Source organism: Nesoenas mayeri, assembly GCF_963082525.1.
Source record: "Nesoenas mayeri genome assembly, chromosome: 3".
Classification (NCBI taxonomy): domain Eukaryota; kingdom Metazoa; phylum Chordata; class Aves; order Columbiformes; family Columbidae; genus Nesoenas; species Nesoenas mayeri.
Genome location: NC_137544.1, coordinates 85,274,826 through 85,300,685, shown reverse-complemented (window position 1 = coordinate 85,300,685; position 25,860 = coordinate 85,274,826). Strand labels below are relative to the sequence as shown.

The 25,860-nt window shown below is 39.7% G+C and overlaps 1 protein-coding gene across 1 annotated transcript in view; it reads right to left on the bottom strand.

Annotated features, from left to right (window-relative positions):
• The window catches only part of LOC308039279 (visual pigment-like receptor peropsin), a gene marked incomplete at its 3' end in the record, with an annotated part of 29,827 nt that extends 4,408 nt beyond the window's left edge, over positions 1-25,419 (bottom strand). The window contains exons 1-3 of the mRNA XM_080342474.1: positions 25,282-25,419; positions 16,412-16,617; positions 1,828-1,927 (exon numbers count right to left, since the gene is read on the bottom strand). Coding sequence (XP_080198600.1) covers positions 1,828-1,927; positions 16,412-16,617; positions 25,282-25,402 — 427 coding nt within the window. The 5' untranslated portion in view covers positions 25,403-25,419. The remainder of the gene's footprint in view (positions 1-1,827; positions 1,928-16,411; positions 16,618-25,281) is intronic.
• Between the last annotated feature and the right edge of the window lie 441 nt (positions 25,420-25,860).

The window sequence follows — 25,860 nt, the reverse complement described above, 5'->3', positions numbered from 1 at the left end:
AAGCATCTGTCAGGCTTGTGTTCAAGACCATTTGTGAACAGTGGAAATTAATGATTTCTAAGTGGAATACAGCATGTTTGTTGAGCACTACAAAATTGGCAAATTCTTAGTTAGAGTTATGTTTTGCAGTTTTGTAAAAAACATGAAACAGTTAGTTGTATGTTAGGTTTTACATAGAAACAAACAAGTCTAAATTCAGAGGATTTTCTTATTCATTTCAAGATTTCCCCTGTTAAACAGGAGAGAATATATTAGATGCTCGAACTACGTTAGCCATTCAGTACAAATTATTTAATCTGTCCTGCTGTTGCCATACATTGCAGTTATTTCTGCATTTACATGGGAAATATTTATGCATCCACCAATCTCTTCCCCAACATTTCTGTAAATTTAAATTGGGTGCTTGCTCAGATTTCCTCAAGAGGCAAACATAAATTATGCACACCCTCAGATGAACATGGTACAGCTTTGCAGAAGAGAAATGTGGATTTTAAATATGACTTCCTAGTATTAAATGAATGTAAGATGTAGAATACATCACAGCCAAATTCTAGCAGCTCCAACAGCAGTTTGTGTTGGAAACAAACTTCAACAAATCTATCAATTACAACAAACTGCTAAAGAACTTCCTGTGAAAAGAAGACTGCCCTGCAGCATTTCTTTTCACAGCTAATACTACTAATGCAATTAGAGAGAAAAACCCACATGATGTATCCAGTGTACTTATGCATGCTTCACCTGCAGACATTAATAGATTTCTGCCTGAAAGTTGGTGCAAGCCAGTCATAACAAAGGCAGGAAAATTAATAATACATTTTCTGTGGATGGGTAATAGGAAAACTAGGGAGAATTTGTGGAAGATGTAGGCATGAAGAAAAGAGATTACATGATGTTCCTAGTGGAAGTCAAAATTTTCAGCAGACAGAAGATCCAGGATGAATGATAAGGAAGAGTTTCTACTGATCCAAACAACCAAAACCAAAATCAAACCAAACACAACACAAACATAGAAAGAGAGTGTTTAAAAGGTTTTTAGCATTGGCAACAGTAATGAATAGTGAGTGGTTGAGATATTCAGGTTACAGATCAACATGGCAATAGAGAAGAAGTGCAGTTGCGAGGCTGTAGTGATGATGCTTTGCAGACCTGGGAGACAGACAGGCAACAGGGACCATCTGTGCAGAGTCAGGTCATGGTCAGTTCTGGGGACAATGGGAATAATTTTCATGTCCCATGGTGTGAACCTGTCCACTGATGGGAGGCTGGAGAGACATGTGGGGATGGGAGGATGTGCCGTGCTACAAAAGCTGGAGGCAAGATGCACAGACTGAATGTTCCCAGTGCCATCTAAAGCCTGATGCCTGCTGTGCATAAACCTCAGCAAAACACCCTGAAGAGTGAAAATGTTTGTAGTCAGGGCAGCCTTTTGAACCAAGGATCTTATCAACGACTGGAAACTTCCCAAACATCATCTCACAGGAGACGAAATTCATTGCTTTCATTGAGATCCAGACAACAATGCATGCATCACTTCAGAGTAATTTAATTTGCATTTTGAGGAATACAAAAGGTCAGCAGGACCTGTTGTATCTTTGGTGCAAAGGTGAATTTAATCCATGGTGACCAAAGTGTACTAGTAATAATTTGGCTTTTATTTGCATTAACCTTGAAGGATTCTCTGCAAACATGTTTGCAGTATGAATGACTGTGTCATGTTCTGGTTTTTCAATGCATCTAATCTATATTTGATACAGCCTGCGACTGAAAGAAATACAGATCTGCACCAGGTTCAGTGAAGGCAGAACTGGACCTGCCTTTATTCCTTACCTCTCTCAGGATGGCAGCCTTTGATGTAGCGAGTCACACTGATTACTGTGAGGGTATTAATGCTAGCCAGGCCAAAGAGAAGTGTCAGGAAGCCATCGACCTGAAAAACAAAGCAGTGCAGCATGTTCTCTTACTGTAGTGAGCTGAAGGGGAAAAGAACCATGAGGATTACTCCTGTCATTTTCATGTTAGTGTTCTTGAAAGTTTTTCCAGAAACCGAACTAGCAGGGAAATATAAAATGTCAGGTGCAGTTATCTTCTATAGGATCAGTGAGCAAGTAATGTTCGAAATTATATAAGTGCTCTGTCATGTACATAAAATAAATAAGGAAGCACAGCCGTACATCTATGCTTTCCTGAAATAACTTGCCAAATGAAGGAGAAAAATGTTGAACTGAAAAGACAAAAAGCCCTGAACAGGCAAAAATGTGCTGAATGCAGCTGCCCTCCTTAGGCAGAGCAAATGTGCAAACTGAACCCATGAATTTCAGGTCAAAGAGGGAAGAACATGGGAGGTAATGGGCTTGGCTGACTGAGAAAAGTTTTTTAAAAAAATACATCATCCACAGCTAAATCGTTCAAGTAGATTGTGTCTCAACGCTGGTGCTGCTGATTGCGTGCTATTTATTAAGCCCGGATCCTCACCACCTCCGACTGACACAGGCAGAGCCATACGGCTGTGTAGGCTCCCACTGACATCAGTGTTTCAGCAACATATGCACAGGATGGTTAAAATTCTGCGAGTTTCACTTGTGGGTATAGGAAGGAAGTTGCTGCTGACTGTTGTGGAGATGGTTGTAGCCATCTGCTAGGGAGCACTGTATGGCTGGGAAATGATCCAGGCAAAATGCTGAAGGTAGTCCTTTTTTTGAAAGCTTGCAAGGATACACCAAACCGGCCAGAGCAGAGGAGCTCTTGGAGGTGCCAGTTTTGCACCAAATGAAGCAGGAATATTAAATAAGTGTCTCTGGACTGTCACTTGGCATTCAAGTGGTAAAATTATCAGTGGAGAGGCACATCATTATTCTACCAGAACAAAATGTCTTTGTGTGAACGGGCATGACTCCCTTGGAATTCAGTTTATCCCAGCACTGAATGTGGGGCTTTAATCCAGGCTTAAAGCTGAGACCATGGCAGATTGTATAAATTAAATTGGGTGAAGGGTTAGGAAAGGGCAGCTTCATAATTTCTTTCACTGCTGTTTTTTCTTGCCACCAATACCCCTATATATTACACTCTATATTCTTCTTAATGCCAACTTTGACAGACCCACCACATTTTAAACACATGAGACTTGATACTACAGCAATCTACATCCACGTATGCTCAATTTACAATCAGATCATGCTTGGTGAAGGAATGCAACCATTTCTACATCAGAAAACAGACTTCCTTGGATGTCTCTGCCACATCCTGGAAGCTGCAGCTGGTTGAATTTGGCCCACTGTGCACTGTGGAAATCAGTGAAATACCTGGATATGCAAATGTGCTGTGCATTTCATCAGTCCCTTATTGGTGCAAACAGCTGCCACTTCTCCATTTGCTCTAACAATGCTTCATAAATGCAGAAAACAGTGTGGCCAAGGGCTACTGAGAAATCATGCTGCATAAGCTTAAGCAATTTAATTAGTTATTAGATTAGAAAGGAAGAAGTATTTCAGCAATGATGCAAATAGACACTTTGAAATTAAGTCTAAAGAGCTGTGCAACTGAATACTGAAGTAGTAGGACAAACTTGTTAGTTTGCATCACAGTTAGCCCTCCTATGCTAAAACCAGCTGAGTTTTTCTGAAATACATCGATGTATGTTTTATCACTTGCAGATGTCACCTTTAGTCTCCCATCTCCCTTCCTCTTGCCAGAAAAAAGAGAGACAATTGTATTAAGTGATCAGTTCAAACAGCCTTTGAACATATTAACCAGGGGGGGAAAGTGGATCTAAAAATACACTCCTGTCCTTTACCAATCAAGATGAAACTCTGTCACCATAAGAAAGAACAAGCCAAAAAAAAAAAAAAAGTAGGTTTACCTATATCAGCCTCATTCATAGGACCATGTCATTGTTTGTGCCGTGTCTCATTTTCATACTGTTTTGTAACAGCATTTCAACAGATCAAAATACTGTTGCTTCTGCTAGTGTGGAGGCTGCCATCAGAGATTTAGCCAGGGCCGTACGGTTATTAAGTGGCTGAAGTGGCAGCAGTCTCACAGAGGAGGGTGTGCTCACTGCCCTGTGCCAGCCACAGGCACAGCAGTTTGAGAACAAGTGACAAGGTGAAATGCCAAGGAGGGGAGGGAGCTATGGGGGTGACAAGAAGTGCTGGGATAAAATGAATAAAGGAGGTAAATGAGATGGCTCTCAAGCTGCAGAACAGCCTGTACAGAGGCCACGGTATCTGGAATATTAAGACATGGCAGAGCATCCGACAGGTTTAGGGCTGCTTTGGGAATACAGTTCTCAAGGCAGTATTGTCCCTGCCAAACTTCTATCAGCGAGTTAGCTCTTGAGCTACGCATACATCATTTCCCAGCAAGTCTATCAATTCTGCAATAAATTTATATTGGTGTCACCTAGACATATGTCTTCAGAAGAGAACGAATGATCTTACTCTAGCTGTAGCCAACGTATTTCAAGCATACACTTGCCAGATATGGAAGAAAGATCTCTGCTACCTTTTCTGCTCCTGAACAGACAACACTGGCTGTAGGTAGCAACCAAAGTTACTGCTTGGAACCCAAAGTAGTTAGCAATAGAAAAACTGCTTTGGCACAATATCAATTTCTATAGGCAGAGATACTAATATATGTGAGTAATGAAAATACATTATATTTTCAGTTTTCTGCGTCTTTAAAGATATATGGAATGACAACCAAGGAAATCCTAGAATAGTAGATAATATTTAATTACTTTGATTAATTACTCTGATGCTCTTTGTCTTCCTCAGTTCTGTGTTTCCTTTTCTTTTATCCTACCCCCTCAGCCAGGTCCCTCTTTCCACAGTCATAATATTTCTTCCCTTTTTGTGTAATGCAATTTTTGTCCTTCATGCTATGAATTACAATCAAATAGCAGCAGCATTAATAGGCAATAGTGAATTCTGACATAAACACAAGGTTGATTGTGTGGTAATTTTGATCCACCAGCTTTCCTTTGTATTCATTAAGAAACAGAAGTAGATTAGCAGTTTTAAAAGCTTTTCTCTCAGTGCTATACTGATATTACTCCCTTGGCTATATAGATACTCACAGAACTCAGTCATTATCTTTATGTTGCCTGGAAGCTAAGACAGAACTGAAAAAATGGCTGTGATATTTCTGCTTTGTACTTATGCTTGATTATAAATCTCACTAATGTTCTCAGTGTACTATTTACAACCCACAATACATAAACCTCCTACTGCATGCAAATCCATTTCTTAAACTTTGCTTCAACACAGGGAGAGTCAGAAATCCCCAGTGCACTATGAAATGTTCAGCTATGAGCTTGGGTATCCCCCCTTTTTACTACTTTTAATACTTATGCATCCCTACTGAATTCATAAGGGTTGTCTTCATTTAAAGTAGACAGAGTAAAATATAACCTATTGTTCTTATTATTGGATTATTCAATGTTTAATGGTTCGAAACCAGACTGCCAAAATAGCTATTTCATTTCAATTTAGGCTGAAACACGGATCTCACCAGCCAGAAAGGCTGTATCACTCCCTCCTCTGGCAAACTAGTGAATCTGTTGCAATTTCCTGAAGCCAATTTGTTTTCTTTCAGAATCACATTGTCCTGCCTTTATCGTTTATTAAATACAAAATAGTGAATATGCAAAGAAAAATATAAACTTTAAACAGGGATTGATAAAAGCAACCAACTTCCTGCATCCTTAGACAAAAAACACTTAAATCAATCCTTAATTTAAAATTTACCAAGAGTTTGCAGTAAGTGAGAAAATATTCCACTCATGTCTGACGACAACATATTCTCCCATCTCTCCAATATATCAATAATGTCTCAACCAGACTATAGTAACTCTTCTGTCAAAAGGAAGAACCAAGGTTCATAATCAAAATCAGTCTTCACAGGAGACTACTTAAAACTCCCAATTCGTAGTGTTCCTAAAGCACTCAAGTTGTTTAACATTTACTACAATATAGGAAAAAGGCTCATCACGGTTTACACGACATCTTTGGCTCATATGACATTGCTCAGCTATGGTTGCATTCTGCCTTTTAAAATGTCTCAGCAGGCTTCAAGGTAACTGTTCTTTGAGGTGATTCCATTAACCTGAGACATTTTAGGTCTCTGACATCAACAGCACTTCATTTACTAAAAACAATGAAAACTGATATGCTACAGGACTAGATAGTTTAAGCCATTAAAAGTGAGAGCATCAGACACACAGTACTTTTCATTCACCAAGTGATTAAACCTGTCTGTTGGTGTTATGCATTTTAAATATAGGAAAAATATGAATGCGACATTTAGACTACACAATTCTGTGTACAGATACGTAATTATACTAACTATGCCATATAGTTAAATGTATACTTAGTAACAGCTATTTATATGCGCAGGTCAGGTTTTGGCTTTCGTAATGTTATGGAATCCAGAATAAATCTACTTGTTTTCTTGTAGCTGTTTTGGGCTTATATACTCAGTCAAGTGAGATTCAACATATACTTACTTTGGGCTGACTTTCAGCTATTATAGTTGTAACCCTCTCAGGTCACAATTTATATTCATAGTAGTACATGCCCCTACTGATAAGCACAATTATGAATGTAACAACCTCACCAAGTACACATCATTTAACAAAGAGACAGAAATTTCTTTCAGAGTTTCCTTATATGGCCTCATCAGAATATAACCTTATTCACGTACCCCATCTCCACATGCTTGGGAACATGTGCTTCCTAGGTCTGGGTTGATGCCATGGGACCATGGCAGGTTTCATGTCTCTCCTAGTCATCCATGAGGAATGAATGGGGAGGAAGCAACCAAGCACGTAGCTCATAACATTTGATAATCCAGATACAGTGAAAAGATTCCCATCTTCAGGTTAAATGCTGTATTGCCATTGTCTTTCTGTGAATTACTGTACAGGAAAATTAAGAAGCACTAGATTGCATTGCCCTCTGGGAACTTTTGTGCTATACTGTGTAAAACTCTTTTCAGTTGGCCTGAGCCAAAACTCCTCTCTCCACTTTGGTGATGTTAATTCAGAACCTGCTTGTTTATTGCTAGCAACACAATTAATATAAAGAAACAAACACACAGACAGATAAAAGAGGAAAATGGCCTCATGAGTCACCCATCTCATCTTTACATTTCCACAGGAAGCAAGATTTGGCTGTGCGGCCAGTGGTGATCCTACCCTAGTTACTGAGATCCATTAACATCAGATTAAAGTCACACTTTTATTTTCAAAGCAAAGAAGTACAATCTTTGTCTTTCAGAATATTATGGTAAGTGTTTTTGTAGTCTTACACATGTCTCAAGGGAAGCAGAGGTCCCACAAACTGTTCACAAGCTCTGTCAGGACAGCCCAGAGATTACAAGTGACCTTCCACATTCTCGAAAATAGAACTGTCTGTGCTGTTTCCCAGCAAAAAGGAATCTGCTTCTGTAATCACCGTTAGGTTAATACAAGGTCATCTCAGCTCCTGGGCACGAGGCAGGGCAGGTTAGTTATGCTAGTCAATAGTACTAGTTCAGCCACTCCTAAAGTGGCCAAGACAAGAAAAGCCTGAAAAAGCTTCATGGCTGCTAGGGGATCTACTCTTAGGTTGATACTCGTAGTTCCTCTGGATCATGTCCCAAAATAATGAAAGAAACATAAGAAAACTGATTTATCCCAAGAAAATGCTTATAGGCCTACAATGGATATAGATTGTTAGGGTCTTCACATCACAATTGTATGTGATAAGCTGGACCTAACAGCTCCTAACAGGAAAGTCACACGCATTGCCAAGGAGTCCTAGTAGCCCATAGAGAGCCTGAAAGAAAGTGTAAAAGATATAGGCCATTCTGGAAAGCCACCAATTGCAATGTCATCCCTTTGGTAGAGACAGTGGTGTGGAAAAACGGGATGTCATATGTCATGTCATACATATGTCACATGTCATATACAGCCATTGCAAGCAAAGGTCATCTTCTCATTGATTCAATCAGGACAGGATCAGGATCAGAGTCAGGACCTGAGTACAAATTGCTTCCTACACACTAGTGGTGTATCGACTTAATGGGATATATATTTATGGAATAGAAGATAGGTAAATGTGAGGTAGCACTATTTAAGATACTTGCAGATATTACCAGAAAGATTTTTAAATTTCATATGAAATTTTGCTTTAAAGTCAGTGAGAAGTTGTGGCACTTAGGGAGGAGCCAGAAGAATACAAATTGTTCAGCCCCATGGTGAGAAGATCATGAATAATGAAGGTAAGTCATGGACAGCATTTTTTGAGTGAAGACATTTAATCTCTTAGAAACACACATTAACACAGAATAAAGAGGGAGGCTACTATTTTCCACATAAGCAAACAAGAAATGGATGTTTCAAAGCCCTCTGAGGGAAACCTAGTGCAGGAGTTAAAATTTAGGCTTTGGAAAATCCTGTCTCTGTAGGAGCACTATCAGACAACAAATGCCCTTTTTGGGCAGCAGTGTGTGGTTTGCAGTGCTTGGGTGGCATGGGCTAGGCTACATCAGACTTGTTAAACAGGGAAATAGATAGTTCGAGCATTCACAATTTTTCAAGTACCCAAAATAAAACTTCCTTAATTTGTTGCAATTGGCTACAAAAATTCTCATTTACAGGAAAATGAGGAAAAATTCATGGCTAATGAAATGGCTGTAGCTTCCCTGAAGTCCCATTAGTGCATTAGTTACACTGAAATGATCTTCTATGTTGCTAATGATTTTGTTTGTGCAAAAGCACCATTCTTCCTCCTTTCTCTCCAGATGAATATTTTTCTCATTAAAGTTCAGCCCACAGATGTCTACATGAGTTGCTTTTACCTCTTTGACTGCAATGTGCACACTCTTCAGATAATATAAAGGAGGACCAGAAATAAAGAAATGGGGAAGACTAATATCTCCACAAATTATTATTTCTTCAGTATCCAAATCTCATTTATTCAAGGAAAAAAAGGATTAGGATATATTCCAGTGTTTATAATATTCGAGATATCAAATTTGCTCAGAAACGCATCTGGGAGAGGAAAATTTCTGTAGCACAGCATGTAAAGTAAAGGGCACTCTTATTTTTTTTTTTTTCCTTTTTAAAATTTTCTTTATAGATTGGTCTCCACATTCTACCTTTTACAGTGAATCAGTGTGTTAAGGTGAGGTGAATACAAGGCTAATGTTACAGAGATTTTCTTCAGCACCTTTAACACCTGTTCTATCTGTTAATGCTCTTAGAGCCAGTTCCATGATTTGACTTTGGATTATTTTCATCTTACTGAAATGTCAGGAATGATGAACTATATATAAGTAAAATCCCAGCAATATCACACTACAGTACTGTGCTAAGGTAGTTGATAACTATTTTTCACTCCTTTTCTGTGTTTGGTTCAATTTATTTTAACATCCTATAGGTAGATAGCTGAACATTTTTCAACTAAGCAGACATTAGACCACATTCCTGTGCTATTATGATTTGAGGAAACAAAAAACAAAAACAAACCTGTTTTCTTCTCTCCCAGCCTCACTCTTAGAGGTACATGCTTGGACGCTGGGATATACAGTGACATTGCAAGATTTTTTACACCAAGCAAGGTTAGCTAGCTCAGTCTTTGGATGGGAAACCTCTACCAAAGTTAGACACTGCAGAAAGCTGCGCTGAGGATGAAGGTTCCCCTGTGCACAAGCACTAGTGAATTCGAGGTGCATCTGCACAAACTGTTTCCCACAGGGAGAGAGTGGAGGGAAAACATGGAAGAACATTCACATGCTCTCACATGTGGGCAAAGGCAATAACAGCAACCATCACTAGATCTCCCCGCATCCAGCTAGGAGGGAGGGTGGGCAGGAGCAAATCTTTATCCTCCTTGATGGATGTTGCGAGGGGTAAAGATGAGCAGCTTGTGGATTTGTCTGGGGCTTATGAATGAGAGCTCTGTGGTGAGTAGGTTACTCACATGGACAGCTGCTGGGGTGAATGAGAGGCAGAGGTGGGGGTGATACATGTATGCAAAGGGTGCTTGTTACATATGCGTTGAGTTGAAAGTCAGATGATTTTGTGAAGGAAAAAATGAATGGATGATGGAACTGTGTGAATGGGTGGTTGTACTGGAAGAAGTTCAATGAAGAATGCATACAGATACCTCAGTAATTTTGCAGGTATTGGGAAGGAAGGAGAAAGGAAGCCTGAGAACTTTCATTTTGGTCCTTTCCATCTGCCATTGCTTTTATCACTTGGTCATGCTAACTGCTGAGCCACCACTGCTCAGTCGTCTCACCCAGAACATGAGGGAATACCATACCACACACAGTAATATGTAAACACTATCTTGGCATTTACATATATAATACATAAAATCCCAAACTGAGTCAACAGAGTCAACAGTCTAACTAAGTCCACAATTTGTTGGTTTTATCAGTTATATTAAATGGGTAGAAATCAATGTCCTTCAAAACTACTCTATAAGAAAACATACATGCCTCCATGGTCTTTGATTTAGCAGACATTCTCCTGAACACTCTGTTAAAAAAAGAAGGTATTAGTCTTCTGTTTCCTCCTCAGAAAAGATTTAGCAATATTTTCCAGTCTGTGTATAAGAAAATATATAAATGTGTGTTCTGAGGAAGCAAATGCCATAAATAATATATAAAATAATTTAATCAAGATTACAAGTCCTCCGCTCAATACTTCTGAAAAGACCCCATGTGTTTTCATCTTTATTGATCTCAGAATTTCCTACTATTGCAATTTTCCTTTTGTTGTTTCAGATCCCATGTCTAATTTTTACAAAAGATGGACATTATTACTTCTCAGAAACATCATACTAGACCTCTAACATTTAATAACACTGAAAATGCTGGATTTTTTTAAGTGTCAGCAAGAGGCAGTGACCGAAAGCTGAATCTACAAGAGGGAGTAAGGGCCACTGAGCTAAGCTTTGCAGGGCTGCAGCTCTGGTTGCTTGCCTGGTGCAAGGGCAGTCCTGCCTCTGAGTGCTTCTCCTGGACTGGACATGGCAAAAGCTAGTGGACAAATGAGGCTCTTAAAGTAGCCAAGAGAACAAGGCAAGGGGCATATCTGACCTCCCTTTTGATTTTTAGTGCCTTACTGCAGGCTGCAAAATATTAGAATGGCTTGGTATTCGCAGCCATATCCTTCCCTTAACTGTGCAAGACCTTTCAAAAATTAGGCAGCATCACTGCAAAAAGCAGAAGGATTGCTGATCCATTCTCTCTTTTCCCTCATGGCGGGTGTGGGAGAGCTGGATTCACTTTTCTCCATCCAAAGGTTCTCAGATCCACATTCCCTGATTAGGAACATAAGCCCAAAGACTATTCATCATACTGTGATGCTCTGCTGTCCTTAGAGAAAATAAATACCAGGGCCAGAGATAAAGACAAACTCCCTGCCTGAGTGGTCAGGCTCTCACTGGAAGGAGAGGAACCCTTGTTGTCCAACAGCATTGTTGAAGCAGAGCTATTGCACATCCAGCTTTTCTTAGAGATCCCTATTTTTCTGAGATTTCAGCTGGCAACTTGATCAGCTACATCACCACAATTCAGAAAAGTCCATTAAAATGTAAGAAATCCCAGATATTTCATGGTTCACATCATCCCCAGTGCATGCACACTTATTCTGTCACTTGTGGAACATTTTGGACTTCCCAGCCACACAGAGACCTTTCAGAGTGCACATATGCCACAGGTCTGGTGCCGTTAGGCAAGCTCTGCACAAATGAATTAGGGATAACTGAGTAAAACAATACATGCATGCAAGGTGGGGCTCACTGCTGCTCACTACATCACCACTTGCTTCTGTCCAGGGTATGCCAGGCAAAAATGCCCTATAAAACATTAAGCAGTGCAGGATTCCAGGTTTGCTTACTCCTCTGTAGCAAACCCAACCACAGGGCAAGACAGTCAGCTCTCCTCTCCAACTCCCCTCCATAGCTTTATTACTCTACACAACACAAAGCAGCTCCAGCAAAAGAGGGTAAGGGCAGGCCCTTCCAGGCTGGCCCTTGGTGGAATGGTGAGGGCAGGGTGCAGGGACAGAGGCAGTGTGGGCTGAGTCCTGTCAGACAGTTTACTGTCCTGCTCATTGATACCTCAAAGCTGAACATTTTTTTTTTGGTTTCTCCTGAAGGCTCCTTCTGTGCAGAGCCAGATCTGCTGGGGATGCTCTGGCACCATCTGGCTGGCCAGATGGACTAAATCTACCTAGACTGATAGTGAGATAAGTGCATCTGTGATAATAGTGGCAGTCAGCATGTCAGTGGTAGTGAGTATATCTGTGGTGGTACAATGACCTGGAGATAACTACCTTGTGCTCTGTTGTGCACAGCTGACACACATACGTAAGAAACAGAAATAAGTAACTTTTTTAAAAGAAGCCTATACTAACAGAGGACGCATATGATAAGAGCAGTCAAATTTTTTTGACACTCGAAGCAAAATTCTTACATCTATATAAAGTTAATGTCAAAACAACCAAACTGTACTCTCAAAAAACAATGAAAGAAAAAATCCCAACCACAACCCCCCATCCCAAGAAACAAAACCCAAACCAACCAACCAACCAAAACAGATTAGAAGAGTGAACTAGTGGAAATAAGTTTAAACTGAAGTACAAGTATGATGAAGGATTTCAAATTCCAAGGCACCCCACAGCCCATCCTTCGTTTCTGACATGACTACAATGAATCTACAGGAATCAGATAGGTTATAATCCTTCCCCTATATTTAAAGCCTGCATCTTTTGTATTCACCACTAGCAGATACAAGAAAAGCTTTCTGTTGGTTGATTAATAAGGTTTAGAGGAAACTGTGTTGTTTACCTGAAAATAATTTATACTTCCTTCGTACATGTAAGAACATTTGTGCATAATGTTATTTATAGGTTTCAGTGCAACTTCTGATTCAGCAGAATATACAAATAAACTCCCTGGGAAGGACAAAAGCATATCCTGATGTAACTTTTCACTAAATATATATATATATATTTCACTAAATATATGTTCAATGGAAGAGCAGATGGCTCTTGGTCACTGGCTTACATTCCTTGATCTAAACTTTACTATATGAACTAGTTTACTTACTGATAATATTACCAAAGGCTGAAAAGCAAATGTGCTAGAGACTGGCTGTCCTGCTTCTGTCCAGCAGGACTAAGGCACAGTGGTGGAGCAGAGAACAGATGAAAAAAGAAGTGAAAGCAGAGTCTAAAAGCCGCCTTTGGAAAACCACATCTGTACACAGCATTCAGCATGGGCAGCATTGGATACAGACCTACCATGGAACCTCATTCCTGAGAGGAGAGCTCTGTCAAACCTCCAAAAAGAAAAATAATGTTTGGCATGGGGAAGAATAGTGGTGTTTCTTCCATACAGAGGAGAACAGGACCACACATATCTGCCCCATTCAGCAGGTATGCTGCCAAATGGTCCTTTTATCTGGAGATGCATCTTTGTTAGAGAGAGTTTTCACAGAGAAGGCTGTTTTGAAAGAAAAGTAGTAGTATCTGTCTGTCTTCTTCCCACTCCCTCTAACTGGGGCAGCCAAGAACACTGAACCTTAATTTTGAAGAATATTACCTCAGGGCACAGAAGGAGGCCAGAGTCAGAGGAAGGGAAAGTAGTTGGGTGGATTAAGTGAGGTGAGCTCATGAAATTTCTTCAAAAACAGAAATGACAGGCTGGCTTGCGAAAATAAAGCTTCCTTAAACATACCTGACAGCAGAAGCTGACTGATCAAATAGGAGCAAATGTGTTTTGAAATAGCCAGTGACAGCAAGCCAAGTATGGCCGTCCTCTGCACTCAGCAAAATAAACAAAGTCAGGGAAAACACATAGGCCATGCTAAGAAAGAACAATATTCCTGTATGGAACAGCCTGAATTGTCATCCCAGCTACTTGCAGAGGAGCTTGAGTACAGTGAGGGGAACAAGAGACAACTTTGAAGAGCTGTGACAGAAGGGATGAGCTTCACCTTCCTGGCACCAAGCTCCTCCTCGTGTTCCAGATGTGAGACTCATTCTGGTTGGACTACGAATGTAGCATGTTTTATAAATACCAAAAACCAAGCAATCAAAACCCTACTGCTGGTCAACGTTGAATATTTTTAGGATGACCTTTTTGTTGGCTGTCTACACTCACTCATGAAATTGTTCACATATTTTTTTTCATGCACAGAAGCTTCCTGCTATTTCTACACAATATTCTTCCTAAAGACAGTCACTCTACTTCCATAAATTAATTTGTCACTGGCATCTATTTTGTCAAGCTTAATAATCAATAAGTTGGATATTTGGGTTTAAACATGTTTGCGAGACTCCAACAAAGAACAAAATCTCGATGGAAACAGGAGTCCTACATGACTTTCTCTCAACAAGCCACAACCAGCTTAATCACTCAACAGGTCACAACCAATTCAAACTATTCATTCAGAGTACAGATTGACTTTTCTGGGTTACCATGCATTTTAGTTAGCATTAATACAGTATCAGTTCCTGTTTGAAATGCTAAACATTAACTTTTGGAGACTACAGAGGATTACCAAAGCAAAAATTTTAATATTTTGTAAATCAGAGTGTTTAGAAAAGCTGATGAATTTTTAATATCCTGAACAAAATATAAGATTACTTAACAAACCCTGACGGGCAAACTGAGTACCCCAAAAGTGTTACAGACCGCTTCTATCCTTGTAAAGGAGGTTCAAGCCCAGCAAGATTAAGCACATCTCCACCACATAAAGTTCAAACACACCTCCATCCCAGGATATTTACATCTTAGGAAAAAAAAAAAGAAAAAAAGAAAAAAAATTGCCAGATCATCGTAACAAGACTCTAAATGGCTCAAAGTCAGCCAATAAAGAGCTCCCAGGCAGAGGCTCTGTTGAAGAAGGCTGCAAGGCTACTGACAGGAGACTCCATGCAAACAAGGGGATGGACACAGTGTGCTGCACTGTGTCGATCCCTGTGTGTGCTGGTTTTTTACAGCTCAAAAAAGGAGGCACGGCATAGATGGGGCTCTGGAAAAGGTTGGAGTGGGGAGGCAGAAGAGTCATTTCATGTTACCTCTTTCAAACCATTTGGTTGTATATGTTAGGTTATGCCATAGATCTTGTTTAAGGATTTCACACAATGCCTTACCCTGTCTTACGTAGGAACTCTGTAGCAAAGCTGTAACTGAACCCAGAGATCCAGATTTCAGCTTTCCTTTCTTAACCATAGCTCCAAACTTCCTTGAAACACAGCAAAATGGGGATCTGTTTCGTTCTGAGTGTGTGTGCGAATTTTATAGTTTGCAGGTATGTCTTTGTTTATTTGATGACTTCAAAGGTTTCCATTAATAAAAAAATTAAAGAGGTGTCCTTGAAGTTTCTCCCTAACAGACTTCAGACTGCCATTGTAGGTGTTCTCATTAGATAAACAGTGGGATTTTTCTGAGGAAATAACTAGCTTCATTTTGATAAATCGTTTTTCTGCCAAATGGTTATAGACATACTTTTTCAAGAAGAAAATAATCATAGTTTTAGATCAAAGTACAGTTCCTAGGTTAATAAGCGTCTTCTATACGAAGTCTTCTTCTCTGGATTAACAGAACCTTTGTACTAGAAGGGAGGGGATATGAGCTATAGTTCTTTCATCTATGTTGCACAACAGACCAACTTCCTCTTAAAAAAAAAAAAAAAAAGAAAAAGAAATTAAAAAGCTCAACAACGAGAAAAAAAAACAAAAAACAAAAAACAAAAAAAAACCCCACACAACTAAAACAGGAAAAGAGGATTATTTCTCTCTCCCTTTTCATTAATCATTATCTTTCTTACACCTTGCCGTAGGCCATCATGTCATTTTCAGATTTTTTTATTCCCTCATGAAATAGACACAGTAAGTATAATCTTTCTCACAGCTGTTACTAAAAGCACCAAGAAGCCAGGTTGGTGCCTATCTATCCATGGGATGTATTTATATTCTGTTTTCATAGGTGTGCTTCAGAATTAACAATAATAACATTTTCTGAGTTCTCCAACAAAAAACTGTATTCAAGTTCAGGGATGACCATGCCTTAAAGTTAAGTCACACATCTTACCACAGGCAATGAACCAACCAAGAATTTAGGAGAAGGATTGAAGAATTACAACTAATCTAGTACAAGAAGTTGTATGCTAAAATAACCCAAACAAGTAGGAAATATCATGGATAGATAGAAAAAAGAAATCACTGAAAATTGGTCAAACTCTGATCAAATTCATAGATTTATGTCTATAACAAAAGAGAACATTGTCCTTTTAGAAGGTCAATCAGTATTTCTTTGCACTCTTTTGGGCCTGTCTGGTTATTTATATACAGCATATACACAGAAATAGCTGTAACTCTTTTGCCTAATTAAGTGTAATCCAGTCTTACCTGGCAAGTCCATATTGATGTGATAATGAATCCATCGTCTCTGAAGACATTGAAGATTTCAATGATCCCCCGTGAATAACCGAACACAGAGATACTAGCATCTGATACTGCCAAGTTAAATGTGAGGTAGTCAGTGGGCTGCAGAAGATGTCTTTGTTTATACAGGACAAAAATCACAATGCTGTTTCCAAACCAAGACAGCCAACCTGGAAAAAAAAAATCATCCATTAAATCAAAAAGCAAATAAAGAAAGCAGCAGTTCAGTGTGTAAATGTGTGACGTCTCCTTTAAAATTACCCTTTTGTCCCATTATAAACAAATTAAACCAGATTATCCACTGCAAAACCTATGCATGAAGCCTTCTTTAAGTTGCTGGGTACATTACAGAAGCAGGAACAAGTGAATGACTCCAGCAATAAAGCAGAACAAGCACAAAGAGCTGCTACTGGGGCTTAGAGAAGTTGTTTGTTTTTGTTTTTGTTTTTCCTAAGTAGACAGATAAAACTCACAAAATGTAACACCTAGAGAAAAAAAGGAAGAAGAAAAGATTGATAGACTGGAGCAGAGACTACAAACAACTTACCAGAAGCTGCAGCTGTTTAGGTGCATTGTATATAATAATGGATACTGAAAGTTCATGCATGTAGGCAGAGAGATGCTTTATCAGTCCTCTCCCAAGAACTGCAGCTCATAGGATTAAGTTTCTTTGCTTAGAGCTGTCTGGGATCTCTTTGCAGCAAAGCTTGTCCCAGATGGGAATATTTTTCAGTAATACACCTGACAATTTGTATGAAGAGAACATTTGGAACAGACCTTTCAGAAGCTTTGAAGTATTTTAAAATGTATTTTTAAAGAAAGTTGTGTTCTCTCTGCAGGAACAGAGGTGCCTGACTTTTACGTCTCTTGTTACATGAGTAAAATACAAGGCAGATGACTGTAAATCTGGTGAAAGACAGCCAGTTATGCAGGCAGAGAGACCTAGAGTTTCCAAATGTGCATGGCTATTACTCCACCCATCAGTCTAAGACCTTGGTAGTTTGCATCCCACTTTTTGGAATGATGTAGACACATAGAAACAAACGGCTTTTAACAAAATGTTTTCTCATACGTGTCAGGCTCAGTGTTGAAAATGAGGCTTAGCCAGCGAAGGGGATGGCTCCAGGGTGGCTGCTGGAGTGGGGCTGAGCAGCAGGCCAGGCAGCATGCCGTTGTATCCCGTTTCTGACACTGCCAACACAGGTGGCCCCACTTCACCTTGGTAATGTGGAACAAAACACCACCTCTTTTGAGTGCCTGCAGCCTAGGACAGGTTTGGGAACTCAGCAGCTGGTGGTTTTGCTCCCCACAGCTGATGCCGGCTTACAACAGTAACTACCAGGCGAGGGAGAAGAGTTGGCCTGTAGCCCCCTCTCTAGGCACAAGTGGTAGCTATGCCTGAGTAAGGGTGCTCCATATAGGCACAGCAAGACGTGAATATATGCACTGAAGAGGGACATGACATGGTGGCATTGCACAGCATCTCTGGACATTCAGAGGAGTTCACGAGATGAAAGATGGCTGTTACGTTTAATGCTGTAGCATGCTGGGCTGCCTCAGCTAGGAAGGGAGGGGAGGAAATTGCCTCCGAATCTCCAGGCCTTCTAGAAGGAACACAAGATGAAATGTCAAAGAGCAAGGCGCTTGTTTTCCAAACAAACAGGTTGGGTACTTACCACCTAGTGAGGTGCTCTGGGTAGTTTGGAGTGGGAGAGGAGATGGTTGATGGAACAGTCTCTGTACAGCACTAGGGACTGCTTTTTCTGCAATGTAATTTCCTTTAAAAACTTCTCTTTGCAAAATTGCAAAACTGCTGCTGCTGCTCTGGCCTGCTTAGCAAATGCACATGGTTTACTAAAGAGCTTTTGAACTGGGAAGAGCTAACGTGTCTGCGTATCGTATTAACCATAAGTCACTGATGCAATGATACGCTGAGATACATACATATATTTTATATATATCTTGTTATAAGGATAAGATCAACAATAATAAATATATCTTATTCTGGCCACTAGGTGACAATGTTTCTTAATAGAGTCTCTTTTCCAACAGCTGCATGTACTGTAAGTCAGAAATTGTTTCTGACTTCTGTCTGAGTCTGGATGTTATAAATTTGCACAGCAGGGCACTGGAGGAAGGCAGCTTTGGTCATGCACCAGGATAGTCTGCAATGCAAACATGGTAGTTGTGTTTGTGTATGTCAGCTTTACCTTCTGTAAGGTAAGAGAGATTTCAAGGCAGTAGGCATGGAAATATTTTCCCTGTCAATATAAATACATAGTGGTAAAATGGCAGACAAAATAAAATGGCACCTCCTTCGTATACAGCAAAATGTTGTCAATGCCATGTAATGGCTAGGAGAGCTAACCTTTAAGTGTCAGAAATGTGAACTCCCTGCGAATACGCAGAGCAAGTTCCTCCTAGCCTGGAGGGTAAGGTAGTTTTCATTTTAAGTATCTTAAAGAAGAAATTGAGCAAAACATCATGTAAAATAACAATACATCTTTTAGATGGGGGTGACAAAGACTTAGCATTTGCGATCATTTTTTGAAACTACAGTCACACACTGAGGGTGGGGATGAGGGAAGCATTGAGGGTGATAAGGTTACAGAGAATATGACTTCTACAGGTAGGCACAATCCTTTTAACCAAAACAGGTGAAAAACCTGCACTGGCACATCCAGTCCCTAAAATGGCTGATCTGTCAGGGCAGCAGACCATATCAACACTCTGATAAAAAAACCTGGAGGAACTAAATTCTCAGTAAACCATGGAGTAACAAAAACAGTGGTCACATAGAAGTGCTATCAACTAGAGCAGTGACTATGGGACACTGGATCTCTGCACCATCAGATAGATGTGCTGATTGGGGCTTGCTGACTATATTGACTGACTGATTATTATTATTTTTTTTTTAAATTAAAAAAAACCCCAAAGAAACAAAACAACAAACAAACAATCAAAAACACAAACAAGAACAAACCCCACAACCAGCCACCCTCAACTAAAAGAACACCTTATACCTAACAACCTCTTTCCCCCTGTCCCCTAAACCTTAAGAGCACAACAGGGGAAAAGGTTGCAAACACACTATGGAGGAAGCACAGCAATAGCTCTGACACTCCCAGTGAGGGCAGGGATCCCCTCAACCTGTTTGCAGGTGGCATGTGCCTCAGGGTAGATCACAGGTAGATCAAGAGCCCAGGAAGTATCCTCTGAACTCTGAAGTGCTATAAGGCCTTGGTGTCACCAGATGGCATCTCAAAACAGAGGATAGAAAAGAAATAACTGAGGGAGCTAGTTTCATTTTTTTGCAAACAGCCAGCAATATTCACTCACAAGAATATATGAAAAAAAACTAAAACCAAACCCAAAATCCAACCCCAGCACTCTAAGGTAATCCTGGTGACAAAGGACAGGTTCCAATTGAGATCAAAATGTGGCTGAGAAAAAAAATATCAGACAAGAAGACACTGAGCACTTACACCAAACATAAGGTTCAGAGAGGAATCACCACATTTGTCCCATTAGCTGTAAGGCTGTCTGATATGGGCTGTTCATCAACCACATCTGTTGGCCCTTCTGAAGTGGCAATACACACAGGTAACACGCAGTTACTGAAGTTCATTAGGAAAGAGCAGGACCAAGAGCAGCTGCTGTGAGACTGGCAGTATCAGAGTAGAACAGGTTAAGTAAGAGCTGATAAATGCTAAATATCGAACAGCTAATGAGTCATCTTTACTCCTCAGACATCCACAGAAAAGTACTTCTGTCCTGGTTTTGTTAAAAAACAAGTTTCTCTTTTAGTGAATTTGCCTGTCAGCTGAAGCTTCATATTAGCTGCATTTTCCTGGAGAACCAGACACATGTTTTGGTAAACATAGCAATGGAATGCAAAATTATTGATAAGCATGGATGGACATCTCGCGAGAGGGACAACGAGAAACAGGTGGCCAAGAAACTGACCAACTGACCAACATTCCATTCACGTGAATACTTCATATAAAAGTGGGAGATCACGAGGATCTCATCCCTCTTTTCCCTTCTTCTTTTCCCTTCTGCTTATGGCCGACATTAGGAGAGGACCTTGCTAGTCATCCCTGCGAACTGAGGCCTAGTGAGAGACTGAATCCAGCTCCGGTTGGCTGCAGAGTCCAATCCAGGACTTTGGTTGCCAGCTCTGCAGTTGCTGAGACTTTCAAGATTGGTTTTGTATATTCCGTATTATTTTCTCTATTCTTATTAGTAGCATTAGTAGAACACTGTTAATTTTTCCAACTCTCTTCTCTCTTTCCTTTCCCTCCCGATCGCCTGTCCTTAGTGGGAAGGGGGGAGAGGGAGGGGCAAAAAGGGGGAAGTGGGGGGGAGAGGAGGTTAACAATACATCTGCCAGGGTTTTATTGTCACCCCACAATCTAAACCCTCAACAACTTGGTACCACATTTGCAAACATTGGGAGGTAGGAGGAATAGGATGGACAGCAATATCAAAATGTTGTATTGCCCTTATGTAGTTCAGTAGTAATATTTCCCTGGAATAATACCCGCTAATAGAACATTGTAGTCCACAGATGTGAAAAGTGCTCCACAAAGGAAGCTGGTCCTGTTATCTATGATTTCTTGGTGGAGGCATAGGAAGGCTGCCAAGCAAGCTGGTGGTAGTCAAGAACCGAAACCTTATCCACAGAGTTCTGTATCAGCATGCTTTTCACCAGCCTGTGGAAAGAAAGCACTGAAGAAGTAGCCAGCAAGTGTGACTAAGGATATTGAAAATCTCTCTCCTGAAAGCAACCAAGGACAGTGAGATTAACGCCAGGAATAGCTAAGAGGGAACACAATAATTTTACAATAATTTCTGCTGAATCACTCAAGTCTGAGCATCCAGACATAACCTATTTTTCTCTCATGTACCTGAAGTGGTCTTTGAACACGCAATAAACACCTGAGGCTGCATGCAATTTAGTTGCTAACATTGAATTAATGTTTTTGCAGAATTAAATTTGGTACAAGGGAACAGATAGCTCCAAGCTGGTCATCTACATTTCCAATAGATTATTGCATAGATGCCCAGCTAAAATAGGTTATTATGCTTTGTACTTAGACTTGTTCTTATTAGACATTGTTGCATGGCCTTTACTTGTAAAATCTGACAAGAATGAATTAGAAAAATGGGTGCTACAACTCACTCATCTGCAGTTTAAAAAGTACAGGAAGCCTTAAGTGGAAGAATTCAAGAAACAAGAGCAAAAGGTGAAGGCTCAGTGCCACAAGACAAGATATGCTTTTCCCTCAGAAAATAATCTTATCTCTAGGATAGAGATTAGATTGAGCATCCAGATATAGAGCAGGCATGAATGAAGTCAGTTACCAATTCAACTACCCATACATTAGCATAAATGTCTAAAGAGGTTAGCTGTAAAAATTTTCAGACTAGGTAATTTTATTTAAGAAAATGATAAAATCTAGAGAATTTGCCATGCTGTTATTGAGTATTGCAACTGTGAAGTGACCCTGCTCTGTTCTTAGTCTTTGCTGCTAAATATATATACACATTACCCTGTCTATGGCACATTGCCAGTTTTAGCAGGAAGGAGAAGGGTCATCATGTTTTAGACTTGACAAAGCATGGAGAGATTGTTTGTTCAATAAATACAGTCATTTTGAGGATAAATGTTTTGTCAATAGTTTGTTTCATTTCCCACCTTCTGTCAAGCAATGTCCCCAAAATAACAGTCACTTTGTCACTTGTTAGATAATGGTTTACTGTTATTGTTTGGAAACGTGCCATTTAAATGCATGGTTGAGTCTTGTGGTCTGTTCCAGTTTTCTGATGGGATTGGTAATGTTCTCATCACGCCTTTCTGATATAAGCACTCATAAAAAGTCAGAATTTGTTCTCTAACAAATATTATCTCTTACTAACTTAAAATTTCCTTTTATGCCAAGGATTCACTCTTAACCGTCCCAGTTAACTGGGAAACTATGGAAAATGAGCACAGAAAAAAATGTGTATAAATTCCTAAAGAATTCCAACTAATAATTATGAAGAAAAAAAATGTGTAAGTTTCCCACCCCCCATAGATCTAAGTTTGATTTAGCTAGCAGCTGTGGATAGTACTTTTAATTTGCATGTAATAATATAAACTATACAATGATTTTCCACAGTACTATACCACTTCTGGCATAGGCAAAAAGAGGTCAGATGTAATGCTAACAACAGGACAAGCTCCCGCCTGTCTGTTAAAGACAGTTCTGAGCTCATGGAAGGGAAGGATGGAAACAGAGCGCTGCGTTCAGAACGGGGATGCTGACACAGCTGACCTAACGAAGGGTAACACAGGGGCGCTGTCACCTGCACATGGTCCCTCTAAGCATGCTATGATGGCTCGCTGCCATGGGATTGGCATCGCATCTTTTCCTTTGACCTCTGCTGCCAGAAGGGCAAGAAGGTGTCTGCATAACAGAGTATTTTGTTCTACCACATCACTGCTCCCCAGATAGTCTGAGTTATTTGTGCACATAAAATAAAAGCTGCAAATTGTCATGGTTGGTGCTTGCAGAAGTGAGGCAGTAGACCTTCAAGAAGAAAAAGACATGAGGACTTTTCTGATTTTTGTATTACTAAAAGATTTTTTTTTCAAAAGTTCTTAATGCAAAAAGGTTTACCTACCTCCATCACATTTTAACTAGATCGACACTATGATAACCTGGCGTAGTGCTGTTGCTGGTTATATATACTTAGCAAGAAATACAACTCGAGTGTCAAGGATAGCCGCAAATGACATGACAAGCACTTGTAAGCTTGGCAGAAGGATCTGGAGCAATCAAAGCCCAACAGACATACAACTTAAAATCTCAGGCACCTAGGTACTTTTAAAAGTACTTGCTAGAAGATGTGGGGTGACCTTTAGGAAGCAGCAGAGGAAAACACCTCTGTTGATCAATTGGTGGAAGAAGTTTGAATTACCAGTGTGATACAGAGACAACACTAGAAAGGATCAGTGGAGCTGGGGAAGAATAAATATTAATGTGAATGGTGATGTCAAGACCTTGCTTGGTTGCTCCATTCAGTCCTGGCTATAAGTTAAAAAAGAAAAATAAAGAGTCCAGGTTGGAAAAGACAGTGTAAAAGGCTGCCAGGATGACCTGCTGGGGTGACAAGTGGAAGGATATTATGACAGCAAATATATAAAAATAAATATAATAAAAAATCTCCTCAAATCAACCGAACAATAACAAAAAACCCACCTCACTTGCTTGATATAGGAATACAATGACAAACCACAGGGTATGATTGTTCCCTCAGGAACACAGGCTGGCCATAGGATGTTAATTGCAGGCAAAAAAAAATTATTTCAGTTAAAAGGAGTGACACAGAGAGTATAAAGTTGGTGTGATCACTTTAGATAAGAATTTAGGAAAAGGCTCCTACCCAACAGAGAAACAAAATCAGGAACAGGCTGTCATTTGGAAGAGTGGTAGCAACACCAAAAAATCCCCAGCCAGTTATATAAGAGAGAATGATAGCTTGGTAAATGAGATTATATATTGTCAAGCAGGGGACTGGCCTTGCTGACCCAAGATGTTCTTTCTAGTCTCAAGTGCAACCGATTAGTCCATTAGCTGATGGTGCAGCTATTTCCCAGCCATTCATGAAGGGATACGCAGATGTGAACAGATTGGGGATAAACTGGAACAACTCTGATTTATCTTATGGCCACTCTTCTAATTAAGCCTCCTAAAATAGAAACCATAAATTTTTCTACTAGAATATCTGTTTTTATTCAAAACACATTTTTTTCCTCCTTAGTTGTTACAGGTAAAAAAGAAAGTCTCATATAAACATATGAAAATAATTAGCCTTTTACATTGCAACTTCCATAGACCTTTCTCAAGCATAAGCTGAGGGCTAAGTGAGCTACTTGCAATATGTGATAAGCTTAGAAAAAGAACAACAAAAACTGTTTAAATCAATCATTCAAAAACAGAAAAAAAAAATGTATATGCTGTTTAGAAGAACAGATTGGATAAAAATTATGTTTTTTTGTATTTTCCTGTGAGGTTTTATGGTTGAAAATTTTGATTACATAGCAAGCCTGAATTCTTTGAAATTTCATAAAGTTTCCTTAGATCCTGCAATGAATCTGCCCCAAATAGGCAATATTTAAACAAACAAAACAAAATTGAGCTGGCATCAATGACAGTTCATATTGAGTGCATTTTCAAATCCTTATTATACACTTAGAATAGCTGTCTTACAGCAGAACCAAAATAACACAAAGTACTGTGACTGCTAACACAGGATAATATCCTAGTACTTAAATCTTTCATAGATCCTGTTTGAAGAAGTTTATTCCTATGTGCATTAAACAGTTAAACCAAGAGCAGTACAAATAGTTTTTAAAAAGTCTAAAACTACAGAACTATATTTTCTGTCTCTGCAGGAGCTAATTGTAGGATGCCAACTGACAGTCAGCAGTCAAAACTCCGGAAATTACAGAACATTAATTCAGTGCTACTGAGACATGAGAAGACATGGATGTATCATGCACTTCTGATAAAGTATTTCTTTATCTTCCCACATATTAACTTTTGTGAACATTACTTAAAAGTTTACAGGCTTGACTGTTTTCTTCCACAAGATTTCTGCATTGTTTATTAATTTCTTTTTAACAAAAGAAAGCTGTAGCTCCTCTGATCTTGTAATAGCCAAAGAAAAAAAGTCACATTTTCTAACATCCTGTTGCATTAGGGATGAAACTCATATGAACCACTTAGAACTTTATGCCAAGCTCTGCTTAGGAGTTTCCTTTCTCATCCAAGCCGAGTACATACCTAAAGCCAGTAGGTAGAAACCTATGATAGTCTCTCCTTGCTCTGTTACAGCTGCCTCTCTGCTCAGGAAACTGATGTTGTTGTTCCTCCAGGGTGCCTGTGGAGAAAACTGGACAGACATTTTCAGTGGAGCTTATAACCCAGAAATTCTCCTTTCCTCACTACGTCCCAGTGAAATAAGTTGGTTTCAAGCCCTTTCCTCAGTTTCTGCTCCCTGTATTCAGGGGAGCTCTCCAATGAGACTAATGATTTAAAGAAGGAAATCTCAAGGCACAGGAGCTTTGCAGCCTCCTGACCTGTTCTTCTTCGCTAATCCTCTCTATTAATACAGCCTGTGAATCTGTCGCCAGCCCAAGACAGCAGATTTCCTCCTAACCTTATTAGTGTTACATGCACAAATCTTGAATGAAGAGCCTGTATCTGACAAAAAGACAACTTCTTTTAAAATAGGGTCATACCACATAACCTGCAGGCTCACAGGCACCTTCACAAACATTGTGCACACTGATTGTTGCTAAAATGACAATACTTATGTCTTTTTGTCTTTGCTGATGAGGCAGATGCATTCTACCCCACACA